Below are 25,538 nucleotides of genomic sequence, written 5' to 3' on the forward strand. Positions count from 1 at the left end.
TTGCGAACAGCTCTTGGGAAGGAGGAAAATGATGTTGGTGAAATTAAACTTGAGGAAGTGGAAAGGATGGTAAATAAACTCCATTGTCATAAAGTAGCAGGAATAGATGAAATTAGATCTGAAATGGTGAAGTATAGTGGGAAGGCAGGGATGAAATGGCTTCATATAGTAGTAAAATTAGCATGGAGTGTTGGTAAGGTACCTTCAGATTGGACAAAAGCAGTAATTGCACCTATCTATAAACAAGGGAAGAGGAAGGATTGCAACAACTATCGAAGTATCTCATCGAGTAGTATACCAGGCAAAGTCTTCACTGGAATCTTGGAAAGGCGGGTGCGATCAGTCGTTGAGAGGAAGTTAGATGAAAACCAGTGTGGTTTCAGACCATGGAGAAGCTGCCAGGATCAGATTTTCAGTATGCATCAAGGTAACTGAAAAATGCTATGAGAGGAATAGACAGTTGGGTTTATGTTTCGTAGATCTAGAGAAAGCACATGAGCGGGTACCGAGGGAAAAGATGTTCGCTATATTAGGGGACTATGGAATTAAAGGTAGATTATTAAAATCAATTAAAAGGCATTTATGATGGCAACAGGGCTTCAGCGAGAACTGATGGTAGAATGAGTACTTTGTTCAGGGTACTTACAGGGGTTAGACAAGGCTGCAATCTTTCACCTTTGCTGTTCGTAGTTTACATGGATCATCTGCTGAAAGATATAAAATGGCAGGGAGGGATTCAGTTAGGTGGAAATGTAGTAAGCAGTCTGAAAGAGCAAAAGAAAGATGGATTGGGAATAGATGAGGAAAGGGCCATAATAACAAGAAGCAAAAATAAGGGAGATAACCGGGAGGGACAGAAGGGAAGTCATAGCTAGACTGGAAGATAGGATTTATAAATACTGAAGGGCTACTAAATAAATTAGATAATGAGGCAGTTATTAAAACGATAGAAAGCTTTGACATTGTGGCGCTACTAGAGTCCTGGCTTGAATTTGGGAAAGAGATAAAATGGAAAGGGTACGAGGTAAAGTATAAATCTAGGAGAAAAAAGAGCGGAAAGGGAGAGTTCCGAGAGGAATGGCGCTATTGATAAAAGAGATTAGTGAGCTAGTAGAAGTGATTGACAACCAGATGGAAGAAGTAATTTGGGTCAGGTTTAGTAGGGAGAGAGAAAGGAAGTTATGTTTGGCCTTTGCTTATTGCCACCCACAAAACTCTGCCCACGCGAACGAAAATTTCTATGAGGAATTAGTTATAGAACTGAGTACCATAAGAGGGAAATTTGATGAAGATGTATTGTTGTTATTCGGGGACTGGAATGCCAGAATAGATTTATGCCCTGTTTACAGTAAAGAAGACAAGATGACGATGAGAGTAATAAGGCGAAGTGCAGATAAAGAAAGGAATGGGTATGGATCAAAACTGTTGGAGCTATGTGCTACAGGCCAACTTTGCTTTACGGAAGCGAAAGCTGGGTGGACTCAGGATATCTTATTCATAAGTTAGAAGTAACAGACATGAAAGTAGCAAGAATGATTGCTGGTACAAACAGGTGGGAACAATGGTATGAGGGTACTCAGAATGAGGAGATAAAGGCTAATTTAGGAATGAACTCGATGGATGAAGCTGTGCGCATAAAATGGCTTCGGTGATGGGGTCATATGAGGCGAATGGAGTAGGATAGGTTACCTAGGAGAATAATGGACTCTGTTATGGAGGGTAAGAGAAGTAGAGGTAGACCAAGACGACGATGGTTAGACTCGGTTTCTAACGATTTAAAGATAAGTGGTATAGAACTAAATGAAGGCACGACTAGTTGCAAATCGAGGATTGTGGCAACGTTTAGTAAATTCACAGAGGCTTGCACACTGAACGCTGAAAGACATAACAGTCTATAATGATAATGTATGTATGTATGTATGTATGTATGTATGTATGTATGTATGTATGTATGTATGTATATCATAAGTGAGTAAACGGTTTGCATATGTTTTTATCAGTTTGTGGCATAAGATTCGCAAGTCTTTGACTTGTTGAAAATATGAACTTAGAGACAGTATATTTTTTTACCACAGTTTCATGTTGTTGATATGGTTTTAAGTTGTGATGAATTTGAAGTTGATAAACTTATATGACTGTCAATTTTTTACAAACTTCTATCAGTTGATGATGACGCAGTGGGGCGTCAAAACTAGTACTGATTGAAAAATATATGTTGTAGTTACATCTACGCAAAAAAATTTATGAATTGAATAAGGTGGACCCAACATTATAATACAAGCTGTAATCTTCGTGTTCTTGCGATTAAATCAATATCATCTGCATATGCCAAAATTTGAACTGATTTATATAAGATGGTTCCCCTTGTGTTTATACTCTCATCTCTAACAACTTTCTCCAAAGCGATATTGAATAAAACGCATGATAATGAATCTCCTTGACTAACTCTGTTCTTGGTTGTAACAGCAATTGATAACATATTTTGGATCTTAATTTGATTCCGAGTATTTTCCATAGTAGCTTTCACAAGGCCGACCAATTTCCTACGTATCTCAAACTCTTCCACTGCTACATAGATTACTTCTATTATCAATGCTGTATAGGCTGACCTGAAGTCAAGGAAGAGATGTGTAGTATCAATTCCAAATTTTTCACATTCTTCAAGTATCTGGCAGATTTTGAAGATCTGATCAATAGTAGACCTACATTCCATTCATCAGGGATTGATTCAGCTACCCATATCTTGGCCACTAGTTTGCGAAAGTGTTATTTTTCCAGCATTTTTTTACAAGCGCTGATTGTATTAAATCCATTCCTGCGATTCGTTATTCTTTAATTTATTAATGGCAAGCTCATTTTCCTCAGTAGGAGGTATGAGTACTTCTATTTCTGATTTTCTTGTATTTACGGGAAGTACTGTTTCTTGATTATCAGCTGGACTTTCATTCAAAAGTGCATCAAAATACTGGGCCCATCTTTCTAGTATTGCTTCTTCACTGCCTAATATTATGCCATCTTTATCTCTACACAAATTTGTTCTAGGCTGGAAATCCTTGAGACTTTTATTTATCTTCTGGTAGAAAACTCTCACAGCATTCTTCCCTTTCAACCGTTCCATATCTTCCAATTCTTTCCTCTCATACTGTCTCTTTTTTTTTCTCTTCTGGAAGTTCTATACACTTCCACTCCTTTTCGGGTGTGGTTCCTCTGTTGTATTCTCTTGTATGCTTCATGTTTCAAGGTTGTTGCTCGTGCACACTCTTCATCAAACCAATTGTGCCAAACTTTCCCTTCCCAAAACTTCATTTGTAGTTTTGAATGGCGCATCTTTAAGATTCTTCCAGATTTCATCAATACTCTCACTATTAGGCATATCGATCAGGGCCTCATTAAGCAAGTTAGCATATATCTCAAACCAGTTTCGGGCTCCCTCAGTTGAGCGCTGTTTAATTTTCTTGCATTGGATCCATGTGCCAAACCACCCCCTATACTATCCCCCAAAAAATCAATACGATGATATTACACCGAAATTGACACATACATCGGGAATAATTGAGGCGTGGACCCCGGCTAGGAATGGCCGAGACATAGCCCTGAGCTGGAAATGACCCTCGTTGTCGGTGAACAAGGGGTAAAAACTACAACTACCAGCAATGAAAAACAGAATGAATAAAAATTAGGGTTTATTAATAAGATTGAAATCAAATATTATACAAGAAAAGAACCCATAATTGAAAGTGAAAAGAATATAACGGTTATGAACAAGAACGTACCTTTCAGAAATGAATATCTCCATATCAAGGCGTGAGTGCAAGATTACACTTATTTCAATACTCAATCACACATATTAACAAGCTCAGCGCCTTCCAAGAACACCTTCATTACAGCATAGGGCAGCGTAATTACCATTCTCACATCTCAATTTACGTCTCCCCTTTTACGAGAAGCTTTTCCATTCATACCACGTCTTTACTTACACCATTATGCAATCAACAATCTCAATAGCTCATCAACAATCCGCCCAGCACGGAGAACAAAAGGCAGATAAAAAGAATGGAGATATCGGTACGAGACTGAGATAAACATCCCTGGACCAATTCAAAGATGATAGATCAAAGAATACTACAGGGATGCCCAAAACAGAATACACGCAGCAAACATGGCGGCCACTCGGGCGACCACACTCCACGGGATGAAAAATAAAGAAACAAATCTGTACCGAGAACAAAATAGGGCACAGATATAAACAAAGTAATACATCAGGTCGACAGACATATCACCTTTTCTCTTCTCTCACTCATTAACACGTACACACACACACACACACACACACACACACACACACACACAAGGGTATCGGGAAATAAAAATGCGAACGGCCGTTCAGCTAAGTCTAATACGATTCATAAATTACGACCCACACGGTCATCACCAACAGGTCTCGCATATTTCAAGTATCAGCGTGCACCGTGCAATTAATTTTTTTACGGCCGGGGTGGTTGAATACTTTATTTAGTATTGTGCGCCTCGTGCGAACTGAATGTAGCTTCGAGTCAAGACGAAGGGCTTATTATTGGGATGACGAAGTATAAAAGCACGCAGTACACCAAAACGTAGCCATGCAGAGACCCATTTGCCAACATCACAAGATCACAAACAGACACACCCACACATATCATATAACGGAGTAGAAAAGATGTATGTCAACCAACTGTGAAAGTAAGCAATGAATCATCACAAAACCAAAGATTTAAAACAAACCAACATACATGTAATTATCAATAGTTTAAATTAAAAGAAAAATGCATGTACGTCCAAAGCGTGAAGACGTTAAATGAATATTTATGACACAAAAACGCCACCTCGATCATCATGGCTCCCATTGTTGTTATCTGCCACATACACAACGACAAAATGAGCTTCAAAGACAAAAACGTTACAGCTCTCGTAAAAGGAACGATCTCCCTGTTTTGCGACTGAGGGTGCTGCCCTCTACTGGATGGACATTACTAGAGATACATAAGTTATTGGGAAATGAGGCTGATAGAAGCCATTTGCATAGAGAAATGTCACCTATGTGAACATGCCACAGGTAGGGTTCAGTGGTCAGAGTCAATATTGGCCCCCATATAATTTCTAACATATATCAAGTAAGAGAAGTGTCTTGCATCTATTAGGAGGTGGTCAATTTGGTTGAAAGTACTTCCATCTGGAGACTTAGATGTCATTTTATGCATGTCCTTGTGATTAAAATTTATACTTCCCACTACCATATTTCTCGAGGATGCAAAATGTATAAGCCTGACTCCATTATTAGAAATATCATGCAAGCTGTATTTTCCAATACAAGCTCTGTATTAGTCTTCCTTTCCCTTTCTTCGCATTCAAATCCCCAAAGCTTACTTTACAGTCGGCTCTTGGGCACTAATGCATCATAAAATGAATCTTTATCTTCGTCACTCTTCTTTTCACATGGAGCATGTGCACGGATAAGACTGTAATTGAAGAACTTCCCTCTATTTCAAAGTCTGCACAATCTATGTGATTTTGCCCGAAAATCCACGATAAGATGCTTTATCTGTTTATTGACAATAAAACCAGTATCAAGCATAATATGATCCTTCAAGTGGCAACTATAGAATACCATGTGATTCTTTATCTGTATAACTCCTTCACCAATCCATCTCACTTCTTTAATAGAAGTAATATCAAACTGACACTCATCCAGCTGATCGAGCAACTTTCTTAGGTTTCCAGCTTGGTAAAGAGTTATAACATTCCACGAACCAATTCTCAAGTCCTTTACACGTTTGCGAGCTCGTCGTAACATATCAGGCCGGCTATTTCTTCTTCAGATTTTGTAACTAGAATTTTTTTAACAGATTGGGTTGTCAGCCCAATGCCAACCCCCAGCAATCCTGGAGGGCCAATGTTTTCTTTCGGGGTTGTCTCCCTTAGTTGGTGGGTCCCCATTTTGAAGCGTTGGTAACTCACTTTTTCACCCTTATATGACTTAGCCGTGTACACGCAGTGTACCCATTGCCCAGGGCCCACGGCGTGGACGTGCATGTATCAGACTTGGTAGCAATGGCATTTCCTGTGTTTTATTAGTACACTTCCACTAGCAAGAAGTGAACCCACAGGACCCTTCGACCCCCATCCTGGGAGAACATACTTGAAATTATCTACCTGTTCCGGCTTTGTATCACCAATCTGACATTTAATTCTCTTGGATTTCTTACCTACTGACATCAATTTAGTCTTCGAAAGAGTAATTTTCATACCATACTCGTTGCACCTCTTTTCAAGTTCCAAGATATTAGACTGCAGGCTTTCGGCACAATCTGCCATTAAGACAAAGTCGTCAGCATAGGCCAGACTGTTTACTACATTTCCACCTTACTGTATCCCTCCCTGTCACTTGATACCTTTCAGCAGATGATCTATGTAAACTACAAACAACAAAGGTGAAAGATTGTTGATGATGTTGATGTTTGTTTTTTAAAGGGGCCTAACATCTAGGTCATCAGCCTCTAATGGTAAGAGGTGAACGAAACGAAAATTAAAACTTCAAAATTTATTCACTGACTAGAATCTAAAATGAATGATGATGAAAACATGATAGTAAAACCAAAACAATCAGTGAATACAATTCACAAAGCCTGAATTGCTCAGATGATGCATTATTACATAAAGGGGTCCAAAATCCAGGTCGCCAGAAACTCATAATGGTATTAATCACTGGGAGGTAGAACCATGGTGTTCCTCCTATAATGGTACTAATAACAGGTAACGTCGACTCATGGTGTTTCTATAATGGTGGTCTAATCACAGGAAATGTAGACCTACCGTATGTCGCACACAATGGCATCACTCGCAGCTAACACAAACCCATGGTGTTTTGCACATAAGGGTACTACTCACAGGCAATGCAGACCCATGGTGCTCCGCACATTGTGGGACTAATCACGGGCACCGGCATTCCCGTGGTGTCCCTCACTAAGTGGAACTAATCACAGACAACGTATACTCATGGTGTTGCTCACATAGTGCTACTAATCATAGGCAATGTAGACCCACGGTGTATGACACATTATGGTAACAACCACAGCTAATACAAACTGATGGTATTAGTTACATAATGGAACTACTCTCAGGTAACGCAAACCAGTGGTTTCCGCACATTGTGATACTTCCCACAGGCGCCAGCCAAACCCGTTTTTTTCTTCTCGCATAATGGCACTAGTCACAGGCAACGTACACCCACGGTGTTTCTCGTAAAGTGGTACTACTCACAGGTAGCGCAGATCTATTCTGAACCCAACGGGAACCGACACATTACAGCACAGCGTTACGGCACACGGACATTATTCGCGCAACCGAATGCCCGCTCCCCTGCTTCGGTGTAATACACACGATCGTAGACCCTACTAACCACAGAACCGTGGTGTTTCTCACATAAATGCACTACTCACTGGTAAAGTAGATCCATGCTTGTACTAGCTGCAAGTAACGTTGACTCATAGTGGTCCTCACATAATGGTACTAAGCACAAGTAGTTTATTTGTTCTAATGTCAAAATCCCTCGGTCGCTCCTTTTATGTTGCCTCTTACGACAGGCAGGGAATACCGCGGGTGTATTCTTTATCTGCGTCCCCCACCCACAGGGAGTTGTGTGTTTAGTCCGCGAGAGCTATCTTATTTCGCTCAAGTCTGCCGGCAAGCCGGTTAGGACCTCCCTAACCGCCACGTGGCCGTATCACCTCTCCCCCTGCTACGCCAGCGTAGTAGGTTCATGGAAAGTGAAAGATTACACCCTTGTCTAACCCCTGTAAGTACCCGGAACCAAGAACTCATTCTACCTTCTATTCTCACTGCAGCCTAATTGTCAACATAAATGCCTTTGACTGATTTTAATAATCTACCCTTAATCCCACAGTCCCCCGAGTATGGCGAACATATTTTCCCCAAGTACCCTGTTGTACGCTTTCTCTATTGTAGATCTACGAAACAAACAACTGTCTATTCCTCTGCTACCATTTTTCAATCAACTGGTGCATACTGAAAATCTTCCTGACAGCCCCTCTGTGGTCTGAAACCACACATCCAACTTTCTCTCAACCACTGATCGCACCCTCCCAAGATACCAGTGAATACTTTGCCTGGTATACTAATCAATGAGATACCTCGATAGTTGTTGCAAATTTTTCGGTCCAATCTGAAGGTACCTTACCAACACTACATGGAAATTTTATTACTCTATAAAGCAATTTCATTCCTGGCTTCCCACTATACTTCACCATTTCAGGTCTAATTTCATCTATTCCTGCTGCTTTATGACAATGAGTTTATTTACCACCTATTCCACTTCCTCAAGGGTAATTTCACCAATATCATTATCCTCCTCTCCACGAGCTCAGTTGTTCACGAGACCACCAGGAAGATTTCCTTTTACGTTGAGAAAATTTTCAAAATATTCCCTCCACCTGTCCAGTGATTTCCTGGAATCTATGAATTCACTTGAATTACCATAAATACTGTTCATTTCTTCCCCCCCCGCCCCTCTTAAGATTCTTTATTACATTCCAGAAAGATTTCCCTGCTGCCTGAACTAGCCTTTCCAGGTTATTACAAAAATCTTCCCAAGACTTCTTTTTGGATTCAACTAACTAGTAATTCTTTCGCTCTGTTTCTACTTCAGCATCCCTGTATGCCACCCATTCTCTTTCTATATCCTGAACGTGTTTACTGTCCAATGTTTGGAACTTCTCACTAATCCTGTTTATGTACTTCTATCTAATTTCCTCGTCTTGGAGATTTTCTTTCCTTATTCATTTGCAAACAGATTTCACTTTCTCTATTGTAGGCCTAGAGATACTTAGTTTGCTACAGATCGCATAGTGGTCTGTATCATCGAAAACTCCTCGGAAAACCTGTATATTCCTAACAGATTCGAAGTCGGTTCAGATACAGTCTATTATGGATCTGGTGCCCCTAGCCTCCCATGTGTAGCCGTGAATAGCCTTACGCTTGAAGAATGTATTCGTAAATGCTAAACCCATACTAGCACAGAAGTCGAACAAACGCTTCCCATTCATATTGGCTTCCATATCTGCCCCACCTTTACCAAATCACCCTTTCATATCCTTCAGTTCTATTTCCAACTCTCGCATTGAAATCACCCATTAGCACTATCCTATCCTTGCTGTTGACCCTGACCATATGTCACTCAATGCTTCATAAAACTTGTTAACTTCATCCTCATCTGCACCCTCACATGGTGAATACACTGAGACAATTCTTGTTATAATTCTTCCAACTGCCAAACCTAGCCACATCATTCGCTCATTTACGTGCCTAATAAAAACTATGTTGTATGCAATAGTATTCCTGATAAACAGCCCTACCCCAGACTCTGCCCTTCCTTTTTTAACACCCACCAAGAACACTTTATTATCTCCTATCTCTTCCTCATTATCTCCCCTCACCCGAATATCACCTACTCCTAGTACATCCAGGTGCATCCTCTTTGCTGACTCAGCCATTTCTACTTTCTTTCTTCCACAAGCCATATTAATATTGATAGCTCTCCATCGAATTCCACTCCATTCGCCGAGTTGTTTCCAAGGAGTCCCACGCCTGTCAAATGGGGTGGGACTCTGTTACCACTCCCATATGTCTGAGGCTTTCTTAAAATTTTCTGAGCTTGGTAAATTCATGAAGCAGGATGCTACCGTACTTACACATAATCCAAGTGAGGATCGCTCCTCTAACAGGTTAGGGACCACCGCTGGATTGTATAGTCCTAGCTGCTTGAGCAAAAGGAGGACCATGACTCAGAATATGTCCGAGATGCCCACTCCCATTCCATAGCAACTGGTATCCCGACTCTCAGGACCACTTACTAGGCCACTCAGCTGTTGCCCATGGTTCATGAACTAGGACGTGACTACCCACAGCATGAACCATATTTTAAAAAATCTTATAAAATTCTTGCTGTACATAAGTGTAGGAGTACACGAAGATTTAGCTTTATCTTGATCATGGACACCATATATGAGACCTAAAATACAATGCTTTGGTCTATGCTGACAGCTACCACCAACAAGAAGTGCAGGCCTGTTATTACATCACTAAAGTAGTCCAGTTTATCATCATGGTAAACAGCAAGAAACTCTGGTACCGTACGTCAGGCCATTCGATAATATAACAGTGATATTGATGGTGAAGTACAAGCACTGGTCTGGCTAGTAGCACTGTATGGAACGGAATCCTGGCCAGCCCCCATGTAATGGAGATGTGCATGGCATCTCCCTACTCGACCCTGTACGGCAGCAGATCACCGACAATGTAAGAGACTATCAATACTATTCAATCTAAGTTAATGAATAAGTGGACCCTTCTCTCTACCCTTTGATAGTTATCAACTGTTAATACGGACCATAATGAAATTCATAACCTATGATATGAAGATAAGAGACCACCGTTATCGATGCCACTCATCGCCTTGAAGGGAAGTGGTCGACCAAAACACTGCTGGATTGACACAGTCAATGAAGATATGAAATCTAATACCAACCTTCATTCTGAGGAAGCACGACACTGTGTTAAGTAGAATTCCAAGATTGCAGTAGAAGACCCTGCGCTGTGTACTTACCTGGAGGAGTTAGAGGTTTCACAGGAAACTTGTCTCGATGTTTCGAGCAATGAACCAAGTGTTGCTCCTGGTTACCACCAACTGCTTCATAATACTGGAACAAATACAATTTATAAGAAACACCAGATCCTGTGAGATCTCCGAAGTTAAGCAACATTGGGCGTGGTCATGATTTGGATGGGTTACCACATGCTGTTGGTGGGGGTAAGGGAATGGAGGAGCGGAAAGGAACTGGCCACCCTACCGTACGTAAACTCCGGCTCAGGCACACCTCTGCGGAGGTTCGGACCTGCCTTCGGGCAGAACACACCCTAACCTTACCTTTAGGGCATGATGATAATAATAATAATAATAATAATAATAATAATAATAATAATAATAATAATAATCATAATAAATAACAACCTCTTCATTCAGTTCCAATCTCATCACTGCAAGTCACTTCATAGAAAGTACATCAATTGATTTCAGAAGTTAACAATATTTTAGCACACTACTTTCTCCTAGAACACCAAATTCAATTCAATCTTTGTTGTCTTGCACATATTTAACTCGGACCACCTCCAACACCTACCATATCTCACAGTTTGATCCAGATAAAGTGAACTGACATGAATGTGATGTTCAGCCTTTCTCAGTCCCCTACCTCTAAATACTGAAAGTTCCAAACGTTAGACGGAACACTACTCAAACATTCTATGTCCTACTGAGAAGTTAGCTATGTGGCTAGGGTTGCACTGCTGTGAGTTTACATTCGGAAGATACTGGGTTCAAACCCTATTATCGACAGCTCTGAAGATGGCTTTCCATCGTTTCCCATTTTCACACCATGCTGTACCTTAATTCAGGCCACGGCTGCTACCTTCCCAATCGTAACTTTTTTCCATCTTTCTTTGGGACGTGTTAGTGCAATGTTAAACCACTAGCCAAGTACGCACTTACATTGCGAGTATTTTTAAAAATTGTCTTTCATTTAGGTGCTTTACATAATCTTTCTTGGGATATTATCACAGGATTCCTAAACATCAAGTTACTGCTAAAACAGCTAATCCTCTTTTGGATGAAACTTACCAATAGTAGAGAGATAAAATTTCCCCGTCCTTTGTTTTTCTTTTTCAGTAGGAGCTGAGAAATATTATTTTTAGCCTCTAGAGAGAGAAGCAAACTTTCTTGCATTCTGCTCTCTATATGGAATTCAAAGCCATCTAGAGTACATAATTATGCGTAGGCAAGTCAATAAGTATCTGTAATATTGCTCTAATTGTCTTTAGGTTGGCTCTATGGCATTGTGTGCTCACTGTTGCCTGCGTATGTGGTAGATTTCAGCATTATCAGATCAGTACAGCTTGCGCTGCTGCAATGTAAAGATGGCTGCACCACACTCTGTTTGCATCAAGGAAGAACAGCGTTCCATAATCCGTTTTCTGTGGTCTGAGGGTGTACTACGAGTGGAAATTCTGAGATGTTCATTTCTTTCAAGTCCTGCTTTATTTCCTCTAACCAGCTGATTTTGACCTTCTTTGTCTTAATTATAGCAAGCAGGTTTTTTTTTTTTTTTTTTTTTTTTTTTGCATATCTAGTGTTGTCCATTCTAGATATGGCCATAGACTTTCATTCGTCTCCTGCGTACGGTATTGGTGAACTTCTCGATTGCTTTGTACAAATCTACAATTTTTTTAAATCCATATACCATTTACATCAGGGTCAGCCAACTGCGTGTGCCTGTGATATCAGGTAACAACACGTCACACACTCTGCTTGGGCAGCGAAACGAAGTACTTACTAGTGGTGGGGACGGAGCGAGCAGAACTGTAGAGTAAGGCCGCTATTAGCCGTGGGCGACTAGTGGCGCAACTACCACAAGTTGCCAGAGGATTTAAGTACCGGGCGATCAGTGGTGCAACTTATGAATACTTGCTCGGTTCATACCGGGGAATAGTCAGTTGAGAGAATGGCGTCCTACGAAGAACTACTTCTTCTTGCTCTTCTATTAAAAAGGACAAACCGAAGGGTCAGGAAAATGCGGAAACATTCTATATTTGTTTCTCGACTAACTAGAGGATTATATTATACATTGTTTGACGATCTAAATGAGGATGACAGTAAATTTTTCAATTACCTGCGCATGTCAAAGTCATTTTACGAATTGCTCGGCTTCATAAAAGATGAAATAATGGGAAACGACACGGGACTAAACAAGCGTTTCCCAGCTGAGCTGTAATGCACTAATATAGCCATATAATGGATCAATGGTACTTGTAAATATAAACAATAGAATTTTTATGGGTATTACATATTTCCATATAAGAGTAGTGAACAATTTATAATACTCACATACCGGGCGAGTTGGGTGTGCAGTTAGGAGCGCGCAGTTGTGAGATTGCATCCGGGAGATAGTGGGTTCGAATCCCACTGTCGGCAGCCCTGTAGATGATTTTCTGTGGTTTCCCATTTTAACACCAGGCAAATGCTGGGGCTGTACCTTAATTAAGGCCACGGCCACTTCCTTCCAGCCCCTAGCCCTGTCCTATCCCGTCGCCGTAAGACCTATCTGTGTCGATGCGACGTAAAGCCACTAGCAAAAAAAAAAAAAAAATATAATACTTAGAGTATTCTTCTCGCCTATGGGTTTTCCTTCGAATTCTGAAATAAAGTTCTTTAAAATGCAGTTCCAAGAATTCAGTGTTTCTATTTTGTCAATGTAAGCATCAGTTCTGGAATGCCAAGTGACCGGTTTTCATTCTACCTCAAAAATGGTCTTCAGTATTCATTTGACTTTCAAATAATGTTGCCATCTCGTTCATTTGCTGTTGTAGTTTATTTGATGTCTCCATGTTCAATAAATAAACTATCAAGGTAATGAAGAAAGATCATGGTTAGGTGGATAGCTGACTAAATTGCGTTCCATCTTCCGCATTACTTCAAGCTGGTGTGAGAACACGAACTTGAGTGACGTTTCCGTATGCGCCGGGAGGTACATCAGGCGACTAGTTGCACCACTAGTCACCCATGGCTAATAGGCTACATTTACTGCAATGCCCCGTCACGCATTCGAGCAACTAAAAGTTGCCAGAGCAGTTGCCGGCTCAGATGACGGCCGGCAACTAGTTGCTCAGTTGCGCCACTAGTCGCCCGCGGCTAATAGGCTCCATTTGATCCAATGGTCCATGACTCGCCAGAGCAACTAGTTGCGCCACTAGTTGCCCACGGCTAATAGCAGCCTAACTCGGTTCTTCAGGTTTACGTGACGTCACAGCGGAGCACCGATTCAACTCTAATACTCCGTATAGCGCTGAGGGTGCTTCAGTAAACCTTCCAGCCAGGCTACAATCGCAACACCACCGTGCTGTTGTTCAGACTCTAGACTGAGACGTCTGTTCTTTTTTCGTTTCCTTATACTACATACATATTTGTTTAAAGTTGTTGCGCTATATTTTCTCCCGATATTTGTAATAAGAAAGAAGCAATAATGCCATGTTAGTCCTCCTAAGCATGGCAGTATTTTATTAGCAGTCCAGGTAGAAAATCCGCTACTTGTAAAATTTGCAATCAAATCTATTGTACAGGTGGAGGAACGTCAAATTGATGGAATCGCATACAACGAGAGCATCGTAAGGACGTGGTACAAATACAGTTGCACATCGTAAAAGTAATTCCATTCCCACATGTGGATGAGACAGTGCAGTAAAAAAAAAGTTGCATAGGAGTTTGGCTACTTTTGTATGTGAAGACATGCAGTCACTGAGGGTTGCAGAGGACAGAGCCAGACCTGTTGATGATGCTTGTTGTTTAAAGGGGCCTAACATCGAGGTCATCGGCCCCTAATGGTACGAAATGAAATAACAAAAAAATTCAAAGAATGAATGGATGGACATGAACCCTACAAAAAGACAAAAAACAAACAAACAAACAAACAAACAAACAAACAAACAAAACAGTGGATCAGACTCAAAAAGAAGGTAGTTAGAGTATTACTGACCAAGGGACGGACCATTTATAAAGCACAATGATGCTTGATGTCTGAAGGGGTGCTAAATTCACGTCTAAGGCCCCACAGAATGGTACATGTCGCGAGTAAAGTAGAACCATGGTATTTGTCATTTTGGGGTACTGATCAAAAGTAGCGAAGACTCACGGTGGTCCACACAAGATGGTACTACTCACAAGTATTGCAATTCATACAGGGAACGCAGACCTATGGTGTTTCTCACACAATGGCGCCACTCATAGCCAACGCAAACCGGTAAGGTTCCCCACCTAGGTGTACTAGTCACGGGCGCCGGTATTCCCGTGGTGTTCCTCACATAGTGGGTACCAATCACAGGCAACGCTAAACCACGGTGCCGCTCATATAGCAGTACAACTCACAGGCTACGCCCAGACTCGCGGTGTTGCCCACATGGGTACAACGCACGGGTACTGGAATCCACCAGGCCAGGCTTTTTACTGCAACTAATCACAAACCTATTCCGTACCAATTTAGTGATACTACTCGCAAGTACATGCAACCCATGGTGTTCCCTGCATGATGGTACGAATCAAGAGTAGTTTCATGGTTCTAATTCAACCATCCCTTGGTCGCCCCTTGTAGTCGCCTCTTACGACAGGCAGGGGATACCGCGGGTGTATTCTACATGTGCTTCCCCCACCCGCAGGGGGTAGTGTGTTTGGTCCGCGAGAGGTATTTTATTTCCCTCAAGTCTGCCGGCAAGCCGGTTAGGACCCCACTATCCGCCACCTGGGACGCGCCACGTGGGAGTATCACCTCTCCCCCTGCTGCGCCTGCGTAGCAGGTTCGTGGAGGCCAGACCTGTATCTTAGATCCATTCCAACAGAACAAAATAATACTAGGCCACCATAGCTCAATTGGTAGAGCTACCAACGCGAACTAGGGAGGTTGTGGGTTCGGATCCCACTGGTGTCCGGTTGGCCATTTTTTTCTGTACTTAACATCTCTTCAATACGTTCTGAATGTACGTATCACACCTAATAGGTTGAAAGTCGATTTTGATTACAATGCGGTCGTGAAATTTCAATATTCACTGACCTTTAAGTGAACTTGCTCTTGCTTACCTTAGCGTACCTGCTACATCTGTGCCCGCATAGGAAGTGTTTTCATGTACTAGACAAATTATTTCAGACTGAAGATTGTTGCTTTCTGCAAAACGAGAGGAAACTCTGATATTTCGAATAAAATTCCTCCTATATAACACCTGTCCCATGCAGTACAGAACACTAACGGTACTTCCGATACTGTCTGTGTACAACGTGTTGTGTCTTGATTTTAATGCTTGTCACAAGATGGAGAATTGAGTTCATTTGTATACTTTACTTATTTCCATTACTGATGTTATCTTAACAGATTTTTCATTTAACTCCTTCCCACATAGTTATAAATGAAATGTTTGATATTATATGAGTTTAGGCACATTTCAAAGCACTATATTTCGTTTCGTCAATTATCACATTATGGAATACGGTACTTTTATCCATATGAATTAATATTTGTTGTATTTATGTATTAATTTGTATGTTTATTTCTTTATTTATGTCTACTTGATATACCTCATATTAAGCACAGGGTTCTAATTACACTGTTTGTTACGTTATGTGTTAAATTTATATTACATTATAAAAATTGTGCAAATAACCAATAATAGATGGTACGGAGCATTGTACCACTGATAATAATTGATAATCTTTTTTACGAATGTAAACCGTAGCTACAAAGTTGTACTCGGTTTAACCGAGTAATGACGTCACATTACTTGCTTCGAACGGAACCGCTCTGTCCCCACCACTAGTACTTAGTACTGCAACTGAGAAGTGAAGGCTAGAGGGGCGAGGGGAAACACAACGTCATTCGTAAGGGGAGGCCCCAGGGCTGCAGGTACAATGCGGTATGTGTAGTATTTCTCTCTACATATTTTATTGTAACGTAACTTTTTATGAAGTAGCATAAGAGTTATAAAGCAACCTTATTTCTACATATAGAAACTAAACTTGTTTTCTTTCAGGGCATCTTCGGAACCAATATTGAACAAAAAATTGCTGTGTTTTATAATATCATGCCCTGTAAAGAGTGCTAATAGTAATAAACAGTACAGTTTTACAACAAAAACAGTACAAAGAGTAATCTGTAAACTCAAAACATACGTTTTACCTCACGATATCAATACTCAGTTGCCACTCGTGGGTTTCCTTGATTTTTGTAATCTTTTTTCGTTGACTAGTTTTTCAAATATTTGGAGTTAATATTAGAGAAACACTAAGTTTAAGAGCACACATCAAATTGTGATCTGACAACTGGCTTCTCTGTTTTGGTTTGGTTGGTTTTAAAATAGAAAAGAGTCGTTCACAGGCATACGTAGAACCGAAAATACTCGACATTCTTGCTGCAAACCTATGCACTCGGGGAAACTTTTTTTTGTGAAAAATGTCTATAAAAGTCACACAAATCCTTCTTATTTACAAATTTATCTCTTAGTTCTTTATCACACTGTAAATACTCTAATTGTAGGTCTGGATCAACGTTATCTGCAACAACTAAATATGGCGTGGTTAAAAATTGAAAATCAGTTTCCAGACACTCCAAATTGTTAAATCTAGAATCAAATTCCAAATAAAGGTTTTTTTATGATTCTGACATACCTATCAATATCCTTAGCCGTAGCACATTCAAACACTGTAAGCAATGTTAAAAAATGTGGAATAGTTCAGTTCATGAACTGACGCTTCCCACATATACAATTTTAATTTGAATGATCTCATCCATCAAACATTTCTGTAATTATTAAATCCTTTCCCTGGAGAGAAACATTCAGAACGTTCAAATAACCTGTTAAATCTGCAAGAAATGCGAGGTCACAAATCCACCTGCGATCTTGTAGTTCGGGGACTGACACATTTTGTTGCTCCATAAATGTAGCTATATCTTGTCGTAGTTGCAAAACTGCATCGAGTACTTTGCCTCGACTAAGCCAGCGAAAAGCACAATGATAAGGCAAATCACCAAGTTCACTGTCACTTTCTGCTAGGAATTCCTTGAATTGCCAATGACGTAAGGCCCTTGATCTTATGAGGTTAGTAATTCCTACCACTGCGGTCATTACATTGTTCAGTTCAATGCTTTTCGCAAATAGATTTTCTAAATGTATGATACAGTGAATTGGAACAAGTGTGTGAGCTAATAGAGCCTTCATTTTTTGTATTATGAGCCCAACTACTCCAGAATTGCGTCCTACCATAGAAGGTGCACCATCTGTTGCTATTGAAACTGATTTGTTCCATGGCAAGGAAGCATTTTCAACAACACTTACAATGCAGTTGAAAATGTCGATGCCTTTCATGGTATTATTCATAGGCACTAAATCCAGTAGTTCCTCCCAAATTGTAAGATTTTCGTCAACCTCTCATATGAAAACGGCTAGTTGGGTCATGTCAGAAATATCTGTGCTCTCGTCAATTGATAAGGAGTATGTCCGGAAGCTTTTTGTCAGTTCTAATAATTGTAGGTGGACATCATCAGATAGGTCTTGAATTCTTCTCGACACTGTGTGCGCGGACAAGCTGGTAGCTTCGAACTCTTCAATGATATTTGGACAAAACTCCTCACCTGCTAGAATTAAACATTCCTTTACGAATTCACCATCACTGAACGGTTTAAGTTTCTTTGCAATTAAATATGAAATTTTATCACTCAGTCGAACTGCTGACTCACTGATCGAATGTTCGACAGGGTTATTTAATTTACCTTTTAGTTCTGTAATTATATGTACCCTTTCCTCACCTTGATACCGATCATAATCTGCAGCGTGACACAAACTGTAGCGGCGTTGAAAATTATATCTTTTTATATCCTGTAGCTCTTTTCTATAAACTAAACATTTAGCTGTAGCATTCCTATAATTTTCAACAAATAAATATAGATCTTCCCATGAAGATAAAAAGATCGGAGGGGTAGGTAGCTTGTCGCACCGTGATGTGCCCGGTTCATCCATACTTATGTACTGTACTATACCACTACCACCACTATGTATGGCACTACACGTGTTTACTACAAAGCGAGGCTGTCTCTTCATCTCACTCTATGACAGCGTCTCCCCACCTTCTGCGCTCATACGTCACATGGGCTCTCCGACGTCACATGGGCCCTCTTACAACACACGCCAGCCAGTTGGCTGACCCTGATTTACATGAACGGGGCCATATATTTTCCTAAGAATTTTTTGTTCTTGTTTTTCAATTTCAACAATTTAAGAGTGGCTTCCTACAGATGCAGTTTCTGAGGCATACAAAGCTTCCGGAAGAACAACAGTCTTGTAATGCCGAAGTTTTGCATTTCATGACATTAGTCTTATTGTAGTGATTCCATGTTATTCTGTATGCTTTCAGGAGTTCAGTGGCTCTTTCTAAATTAGCTTTCCTGTCCAGTCTGGATGGTACAATATTTTCTCCTAGATATTTGAAGGAAGGGACCTGTGTGATTATTCCATAATCTGTCTGTAGTGCAGATCTGGTGTCCATTAGCCATGATATGAGTCTTCTTATTCAATATTTGGAGGCCTGTCTTTGATGCTATCTCATGTATGGCATACCTAGTCTTTGTAAAGATAGCTAGAGCATCAGCAAAAGCTAGGCACTTCTTTGTCCCCGAGTACCAATGTTTATACCTGTGATTTCTTTTCCCCATTCCCTGATGACTTCGTCTAACAAGTTAGAAAGAATTGGGGAAAGGCCATCTCCTTGTCAAACTCCTGTATTACAAGATATTAGAATCATTCCGTATTGACGGTTTTCACTTTACAAAGGTAAAATAAAGTGTAACCTCCTAATTCATTACATCATATAATTCCATCATTAGATGTTTTCATTTCTTTTCTTCGTAGGTTAACACAGATTCAATTATGTTTTGTATTAACCCCTGTTTTCACTGAATTTTATTGCAGCAAATTGTTTATTGCTCCATATGATGTAAATATTGTATACTAGCTGATGTACCCGTGCTCTGCTACGGAATTCTACATCGTATACAGAATTTTAGGTTAGGCAGTGTACACCTTGTGAGCAAGATTGTATTATACAGTTGAACCTGACTTATATGTATATCAAGGGTAAGAGAAAAAACTACTTGTAACTCAGAATTACTTAGAAATCAGACTTACGCAATACATCACATATTTACTTAAAAACCAATGGAATAGACCTACATGTGTAAATCCTTGCAAATAATAAATACATTAAGACAGAAAATATTACGGAGTATTGAAAGGTGGATCCTAACCTATAATATTGTACATCTGAAATCAGATAGTTCGGCTTGTTTCACTTTTCTTGCATTAAGAATATAAACCTCCTTTAGCAAACTTGGTAATGCATTCAAAGCATTTTCACTACAACTTTTCGCACTGATGTAACACCTACACACTTCGATTGCACTTAACACTTCACTCAGTTCAGGTGTCAAGATTCAAGTCGTTATCTCCATCTCCAATGTCACTATCGCTTGTAGCTGGTCCATCACTGCCGCGTTGTTGCCATACATCAGCAATAATCTATTCATCTGGTAGTTCTCCACATACAGCCAGATTGTCATCGAAATGCACAAAAGTATCGAATTCTATTTTTTATACACCCACCGGTAGAGTTAGCTCATTACCAGACAAAACTTCGTCTCCATAATCATAATTAGAGGCAGCCTCTTCTCGTAAGACACCAGTTTTGCAGGAACAGTTGCTGATTGTGGAGGATGACACCTGCTTCCCGGCAGCCGAAATAAAGTTCATGGCTTGTAGCAAATTTGTGGAGAGAGGTTCATTTCCTGCATCACTCAGTGTTATTAAATGTTGAACCAGCATTTTTCTATAATGCACTTTGAAATTTGCAATGATGCCCAAATCAAGCGGTTGTAGAACACTGGTACAGTTAGGAGGGAAAAATTCCATTAGGACATTCTCCAGAACGATTTGAGGTGGATGTACTGCACATCGATCCATAAGATGAAGGATCTTCTTCTGTTTCTTTTTCATTTTAATGTCCAATTTTTCAACCACTGTTCCATTGGATTCAACTTTTTTTGTTTTCGCACCGTTAAAACACCTCGGATTCTTCGATTTTCTTATCACAAGTGGAGGAAGTTTGTCAGATCCACCTGCATTGGTGGCGAGAAGTACTGTTACACGAATTTTACTTTCCTTTTCTCCGTGGCATGAGTCACCTTTTTCAGCTAAGGTCTTATTAGGAAGGAGATTGTAGAATAGGCCGGTCTCATTACAGTTGTAGATGTTTGGAGGCTGATAATCGCTTACGATACCCGGCAGAACCTCCTCTTTCCAGTGTTGCACTGTGACGTCTGCAGATATTGAGTCACGGCAAATTGTTCTCCCTGTAATTCCATGACGATATTTAAATCCTTGCAACCATCCCGATAATAATAATAATAATAATAATAATAATAATAATAATAATAATAATAATAATAATAATAATAATAATAATCGTATGGCCTCAGCTACCGTGTGCAGACATTTCAATTTGACGCCAACTGGCTGTCTGCTAGTCAATTTCGACGTTCCGTTTTACTCTAGGCCCACTAGATGGCAGACCGAGTAAACCGAAACTCTCTTGGGCGTCTATGGCTGAGATGAAGCCTTGAAAGCAGAAGTGATACTCATCATTTTAGCTAAATCTATCGCCTTTGCTTTCAGCATGTCTGCACTAATTGGTAGAGCTGCAGCCCGCTTTTGCTGGAACTATGTGAAAAGTGCTTTCTCCAAATCCTCGTACCATCCTTCTTGCTGACGGATGCGCTTTGCTGATTTTGAACCCGGTTTTAAGAACTCATCCAAAATAGCGTTTCTTTTACTGATGACTGTACATAGCGTGGTATAAGCAATGCCTAAGTCTGAAGCGATTTCAGTTTTTGTTTTGTGTGGATTAGCGTCCACTTCTCGTATAACTTTTCCCTTTTCTGTTCTCCATGGCTAATCAAAAGCAACTGAATGACAAAACTACTGTTCAACAGTAAACACTAGATACCGGCATCGTGGACATTTTATTCTCCGTTGTTCCCACGAAAGAAATTCTCATATTCAAACAAATTTACTGTATTTTCTTTTGTTTCCGCACCGAAACCACCCACTTGCTTACAATGTACCTTAATCTTTGGCGGCAAATGACGAATGTAGAGGAGTAGTGAAGGGGATTCGTCGTTAAGCCGCCAGTAAGTAAGGGTCAACAATGTCACTCGGCAAAACTCTGTTCTGTTTCAGCACCGAAACCTGATCGCTCCATTTCCGCCTACGCCGACAAAGAGGAAACTTCGTAAATCCAGTAGTTTCTTTTTAAAAAGCACATTCTCATTACTGTTACGCAAAACTCAGTTATATTTCACTGGCACTTAATACGTATAACAGCGAATTACATATAAACGGATTACGTATAAATAAGATTTAATTAACACGCTTTTAAATTATATTTTGCCGGGACCTAAAGGAAATTACGTACAAATACGAATTACGTAGAACAGAGTTACGTATAAAGCAGGTTTAACTGTATTGCATAGCTCTTAACGTTACCCTAGAAACGCGACGGGGAAATCACCAAACGTCTTTTCTCATATGAAGACTGGGTTAGGGAATTTTCATTTTAATGGTAGGCCCACTTGCCTATCATCAGTCACTATCAAGTTGGGAAGTTTTCATTATAATGGCAGACACTCTCCACCTGCTTCTTTACATCCTCAGAAAGACTGTCTTAGTGGTTTTCCCGAGTGAAATGAACGTAGGTCATTACAATGACGTCAGCAGGAATGGCGCGATTAAAAGCAATAAGTTATGACATAATCGATCAAATGAAAAACCACGCATTTTCTCACTTTTAACGAACAGTACTATGTTGCAAGTGGTAAAAATCATTGTTATCCGTATTGAAGATACTGAATGTAGGATGCTAAAAGGTTTGTTTTGTCACCTATTTAATACATATAAATTTTATAATTTAGGAATTTATTATTGATTCCACTTGAGACATGTTTCGCCCTTCATTGAGGGCATCATCAGTCAAATTATCTCCTCAAGGCAAAAATCAGGTACCTGGTTAGTAGTTGACATGCACAAATTAATACATATTATTAATACACATTACAAAAATTAAGTATGAGAAACAGTTGTACAATAGTGATGGTTGAACATATAGGTTTATAGAATAAGAAGTCAGCACCAATGTGTAAAATTAAAATACTAGAGTTCGGCAGTGGTGCTCTGGAGAACAGTTGACGCAATCATAGGAAAATATAAAGTTTTAAAAATATTTACATTATAACAATCAAGGGAGAAAGGGTGTAGTGCTCGGCGTCAATGTTTGTAACCAAAAATTAATGTCAATGGTTGGTAACTATACAATATTTACATTGTCCAATTGAACAGCTGAGAATTTTACAATTTATATACATATTTACACAAAGCAGCTTGGTGAGCAAGGATATAAAAAAATCTAGTACCAAGTGCGCCCTGTTGTTTTAAAGGTTGGAAGAAGAATGTTCAACCATCACTATTGTACAACTGTTTCTCATACTTAATTTTTGTAATGTGTATTAATGATATGTATTAATTTGTGCATGTCAACTACTAACCAGGTACCTGATTTTTGCCTTGAGGAGATAATTTGACTGATGATGCCCTCAATGAAGGGCGAAACATGTCTCAAGTGGAATCAATAATAAATTCCTAAATTGTAAAATTTATATGTATTGAATAGGTGACAAAACAAACCTTTTAGCATCCTACATTCAGTACTATGTTGCCGATCTAACAGTCCAAATTTCCAGAGCTGGAATGACCAAGCCGCAGACAGGCATGATCCGTGAACACTCTTCGTCTTTTTTGGGCGGGGGGGTCGAATAGTGGAGAGTCCCAGGGAAAATCTATGCCCTTTTACTAATCTGTTTCCCAAGAGTACCGTACCCAAAGAGTCGGAAAATCTCATTTTACTACACTGGCGGCGGAAAAATCTATCCGACTTGGAGGCAAATTTTTCCACCAAGCCAAAGGAGAAAAACCCTCTTTACTGCTAATTTGGAATAAAATGAATATAGAATTTAATGAAAGTGAAGAGGAAGACGCTTTTCTGAAGAAACGGCTCTCTTCAGGGTTGAATTTTGAATTATTTAGTGAATTGTGGTGCTATAATTTGGAATAGGCCTAAATTGTAATTCTAGACCAAGTCATACTACCATTACTAAGTGAAGCTCTGCCAAATGTGCACACTGCTCATTCAAAACAGCGCGTCAAAGTAGGGATCGGATAGCTGGAATACTATGATGAACCAGTGTGTTACGTATCAGCAGTATCAGACAATGTATGAACCAGAGGAATGGCATGCTAAAGAAGAAAGTTTTCTAACTCCCCAGCTATTTCCCACCAATATTCAGTCAGGCTGTTGTACTCGGTACGCAACAATAATCGCATCTATTGGAGTTGAGGGCACCATAAGAACCAAAGAACATCACAACAAACAATGGTCAATGAAATGTTATTGTTGATCAAAGTTATGCGCTTTCGATATTGTAGGCCGCCTTCACATTTAGTTTTCTTCCGACTCTGAAATACCACTCTTATCAGTCAGTATGGTAAAACTGAATAAAACATAAATGATCAGAAATTGTATTCTCTATAACTTTTGTTATGTACTACTTTTCTATAGGACCAATAACAAAGGTATTTAAAAATTAAATTTTGGGTGCCTATCCCTAAACTACCATTTCATCCTGGGTCAGTAAAATTGTTTACAGCTTAGACTATAGTTTCTTCTTCCCTGACTCTATATACTGATTTTCATATAATTCTCTTCACCCATTTTATCGTGGCTCGGCGTTGACATGGACTTAGCAACACAAATCGAAGTTCATGAATATCTGCTATCATAGCCGGTACGGTAAAAATGTATGAGACATAAATGATCGGAAATTTAATTCTACGTAACTTTAGTTATGTAGTATTTATCGATAGGACCACTAATATAAATATTTGAGAATTGAATTTTAGGCCTTCCCCTAAACTACCATTTCACTCAGTGTGAATAAAATTATTTATATCCTAGATTGTAGTGGTTCATCCTCCGACTTTACATACCGATTTTCATGAAATTCTCTTCAGCCGTTTTCTCGTGATGCATGTACATACATACATACATACATTATGGAAAAGTAAAAAATGCGTTCCCTTGTTACTGTGGACATGACCGATACAGAAACGCCATTCTTTTCAAATTCTGAGCAATGTACAGACAAAACTATTTTATATATACAGATTGTGCTGTTTTTATTTCAGTCATGTCTCTTTTGTTTTATCACTTGTTTCTTCATTATGTTTTTTGGCACATTTTTAGCTTGTATTATGTAACATAAATGAGCTCCCTTGATTGACATTTTCGGAACTGGGTTTTATTGCCATAGAAATCTGTATGCAGATATTGTTCATCAAGATGTGGACTAATTTTATTTTAAACGTGATCTGAAGTCACGAACTGATCATATTTTCAGAGTCTGAGAACGTGGTTCAACACATTTGAACTTTACGTGGTATCGACTGGAACTATGTTTCAGGCTGTATGCCTCTGTCTGATGCTGCTCTCTCCCGTAGGGAGTCTGAACTTTCTTTCTTTTCCTCTAAACGACTGCGCAGCTGATCACGTAGCGACTAGTGTTGGCTACTGAATACATGATTCGAAGCAGTGTATCGATTCATTCAATTGTCCGAGTGAATCGATTCACAGGAACGGCGAGCTCACGGCACACAATTCAGCTTACTCCCAGCGGAGAGTGCTGAGTGGCGCACTCACTGGACGTTGACGGGAAGCCGAGCTTCCGCTGCAGCGAGACAGT

The 25,538-nt window shown here is 39.8% G+C and overlaps 1 protein-coding gene across 1 annotated transcript in view; it reads right to left on the reverse strand.

Annotated features, from left to right (window-relative positions):
- Positions 1 to 25,538, reverse strand: part of LOC136879062 (uncharacterized) — a 535,518-nt gene that overhangs the window by 49,162 nt on the left and 460,818 nt on the right. The window contains exon 7 of the mRNA XM_067152804.2: positions 10,658 to 10,751. Coding sequence (XP_067008905.2) covers positions 10,658 to 10,751 — 94 coding nt within the window. The remainder of the gene's footprint in view (positions 1 to 10,657; positions 10,752 to 25,538) is intronic.

The sequence above is a fragment of the Anabrus simplex genome, chromosome 8, assembly GCF_040414725.1.
Source record: "Anabrus simplex isolate iqAnaSimp1 chromosome 8, ASM4041472v1, whole genome shotgun sequence".
NCBI classification, from domain to species: Eukaryota; Metazoa; Arthropoda; class Insecta; order Orthoptera; family Tettigoniidae; genus Anabrus; species Anabrus simplex.